The 3,254-nt window shown below is 38.9% G+C and overlaps 1 protein-coding gene across 1 annotated transcript; it reads left to right on the plus strand.

The window, feature by feature from the left end:
* The first annotated feature begins 1,995 nt into the window (after positions 1–1,995).
* LOC114041321 (olfactory receptor 13C2) lies at positions 1,996–2,958 on the plus strand. The gene has a single exon (XM_027859707.1). The coding sequence runs from the start codon at positions 1,996–1,998 to the stop codon at positions 2,956–2,958; it is 963 nt and encodes a 320-aa protein (XP_027715508.1).
* Positions 2,959–3,254: the final 296 nt, after the last annotated feature.

Raw genomic sequence — 3,254 nt, forward strand, 5'->3', positions numbered from 1 at the left:
ACTATTTGTGACCCTATTTGGGTTTTTCTTGGCAAAAATACTGGAGTGGTTTGCCATTTCCTTCTCCAGCTCATTTTACAGATGAGGAAATTGAGGTAAACTGGGTTAAGTGACTTGCCCAAGGTTACGTAGCTAGTAAATATCTGAGGCCAGATTTGAAATCAGGAAGATGAGTCTTTATATATAAATAAATATATATATATAATATTTATATAATATAATATAATAAATATATATAAATAACTAAGTACATGCAAGAGTAAATGAAAGGTAATCTCTGAGAAGACAATAGCATCTAGACTGAACAAGGAAGGCCTCCTACAGAATGTGGGATTTGAATTGTGTCTTGGAAAAAGCCAGAGAACCTAAGAGTTAGGATGAAAAGGAAAAACCTTACAAGAATGGGGGACAGACTATACAGAATCAAAGAAATGGAGTGCTGTGTTCAAAGAATAGCAAGTTAAGTTAAAGCAGATATATCATAAGGTGTGGGAGCCAGCATACATGTAAAATCTATAAAGGCAGGAAAGATCTAGGTTATGAAAAGTAGCTTTCCCATTACTGTTCCTAAGGAAATCAAAGACAAGGTGAAGTAAAAACAAGGGAATTTCTAGGTAAACCTACTCTTACATCTAATCCATCAAAGATTGACCCTGGGATCACTTTGGGGCTACCTTGGAATTTAGTGGGCTACCCCTTATTAAGCAGTTTTTATAAAGAATAGTTGGGTGAACACTTGCATGGGAATGTTGAAAAAAGGATTCCTATTCAGCTACCAGTTGAACAAGATGTCCTCTAACGTCATTTTTAACTCTGAATGATACTCTGCATTTCTCATTTATCAGTTGAATTGATATATTGCACTGTCTCCTGTCATAATCTGTCATGAAAAGAAAATGGACATAGGATTGCTGACCATGACAGATTTGTTCAAAAGTTAAAATTTTAGTCAAGACATAATGAATCATGTAACTGTTAGCAATGATCTCACTTTCTCATCCATAACCTCGGCATTCTAATTCAACTAACATTCATGAGTACTTTAACAATGAATGAGTTTCTGCAAGAAAAAAAAATATCATTTTAATTCTCTGTCCTCACTGTCCAAGACAGTTCCAAGAAAGGAACTAATAGATAGATCTCTTCTCTGGTATGTGGCTTTTACACTACCAACAGCTAATGCAGGGATTTTTAATTCTTTTGTGACAAGGACTTCTTTTGCAGTCTGGTGTAGTATGTGGACCCCTTCTCGGGTTAATGTTGGGTTTCTTTTTTTTAATAATTGAAGGAAATGCTAAACTTCAGTTACAGGATATAGAAAATAAAGTTACATTTTTCCCATCCAATCTCAGGGATTCCCTGAAATATGTTCACAGAGTCCTTGGAGGTCCATGTATCCTAGGTTAAGGACCCCTGAACTACTGTAATGGCATGGTTATAAACCTGAGAAATACATAAAATGTTAATGTAAGTGGGGTTCTGTATAGGATACATAAACCTGAGTTAGAGGTTCAAACTTGCTAGAAAGAGAAGAGAGCAAAAAGTGTTGCTGATAGGGTGTTTGATACTTTTCAAGAATCACACACACACACACACACACACACACACACACAAAGAAACAAGTACACTATGAGAAGAAATCACAGTAAATAGACTGTTCAGAGCTGCCCTGTTCTGTCACAATGAGTTTTCATCTAGTGCTTTTGCTATCTTTCTTTCCAAAACGCAACTTAACCACTACCATAAAATGGGCCACCCTAAGCATCAGCCTAGAGCTTTAGCATTTCCTACCTTTATATGTTGCCCACCAGCAGCTTCAGAGTGGGAAAGAGGCTGGTACCCTTCATGGGGCTATTGGCAACAGTTTGCACCTTTCTGCCCAGGCAACTACTGCCTGTCTACTTGATTGTGATAATATTCTAGATCTGAATTACCAAAGTAACCAAAGTTTGTCTTATATCCTCTAAATCCTTCAGGCAGAAGAAAAACTGTAAAATGGAAAAAGCAAATGAAACCACTGTGACAGAATTCTTTCTAAAGGGACTTTCTGGCTATCCCCGACTTGAGATCATTTTCTTTGTGCTGATCTTGGTAATGTATGTGGTCATTCTTCTGGGCAATGGCATCCTCATCATAATCAGCATCCTAGACTCCCACCTCCACACTCCCATGTACTTCTTCCTCGGTAACCTCTCTTTCCTGGACATCTGCTATACAACCACCTCTATTCCTTCAGCACTGGTCAGCTTTTTATCTCAAAGAAAAACCATTTCCTTCTCTGGATGTGCAGCGCAGATGTTCCTTGGGTTGGCCATGGGTACCACAGAGTGTGTGCTGCTTGGCATGATGGCTTTTGACCGTTATGTGGCTATCTGCAACCCCCTAAGATATCCTGTCATCATGAGCAAGGCTGCATATGTGCCAATGGCAGCTGGGTCGTGGGTAACAGGGGGTGTCAACTCATTGGTACAAACAGTTCTTGTGGTACGCTTACCTTTCTGCAGAAATAATGTCATCAATCATTTCACATGTGAAATCCTAGCTGTCATGAAACTAGCCTGTGCTGACATCTCTGGGAACGAATTTACCATGCTGGTAGCCACTACTTTATTCATTTTGACTCCGTTGTTGTTAATCTTTATTTCTTATACATTAATCATCTTTAACATTCTAAAGATTCACTCAGCTGAAGGGAGAAGCAAAGCCTTTTCTACCTGCTCAGCCCACCTGATTGTGGTAATTATATTCTATGGGACCATCCTGTTTATGTACATGAAGCCCAAATCCAAAGAATCGCTTAATTCAGATAAGTTGCAAGCCACAGACAAACTCATTTCCATGTTTTATGGAGTAATGACCCCCATGATGAATCCTTTAATCTATAGTCTCAGGAACAAAGATGTGAAACAGGCAGTAAAACATCTACTAGGCAGGAAGTCCTTTAGCAAGCAAGTGTGAAAAGCTTTGTGCTTTGGTCCACTATGTGATAGAAACAAAGAATAGAAACTTCAGTAGACTATCAACTTGCAGATTGCAACCATCCATGCCTGCCTATCTTGTACTGTTTTGTCTATGTGATATGGAAAAACCTTCCACTGGAAGTCCACCTAGTGTACTGTGACCCTTCTTCTAGATTTCTTGGTATTGCAGGGATGCCAATGGAATGAGTGAGCTGTCCATTGGTCATCCTACAGGCTGTCTTTCATGATCAGTCCACCTCCTTTTCTAGTTATACATCTCCCTGATGTACTTTA

This window comes from Vombatus ursinus, unplaced genomic scaffold, assembly GCF_900497805.2.
Source record: "Vombatus ursinus unplaced genomic scaffold, bare-nosed wombat genome assembly UNPS02014171.1, whole genome shotgun sequence".
Taxonomy (NCBI): domain Eukaryota; kingdom Metazoa; phylum Chordata; class Mammalia; order Diprotodontia; family Vombatidae; genus Vombatus; species Vombatus ursinus.

Bases quoted from the DNA above. Each gene is read 5' to 3' on its own strand.
- LOC114041321 (XM_027859707.1), top strand. From the start codon at position 1,996: ATGGAAAAAGCAAATGAAACCACTGTGACAGAATTCTTTCTAAAGGGA.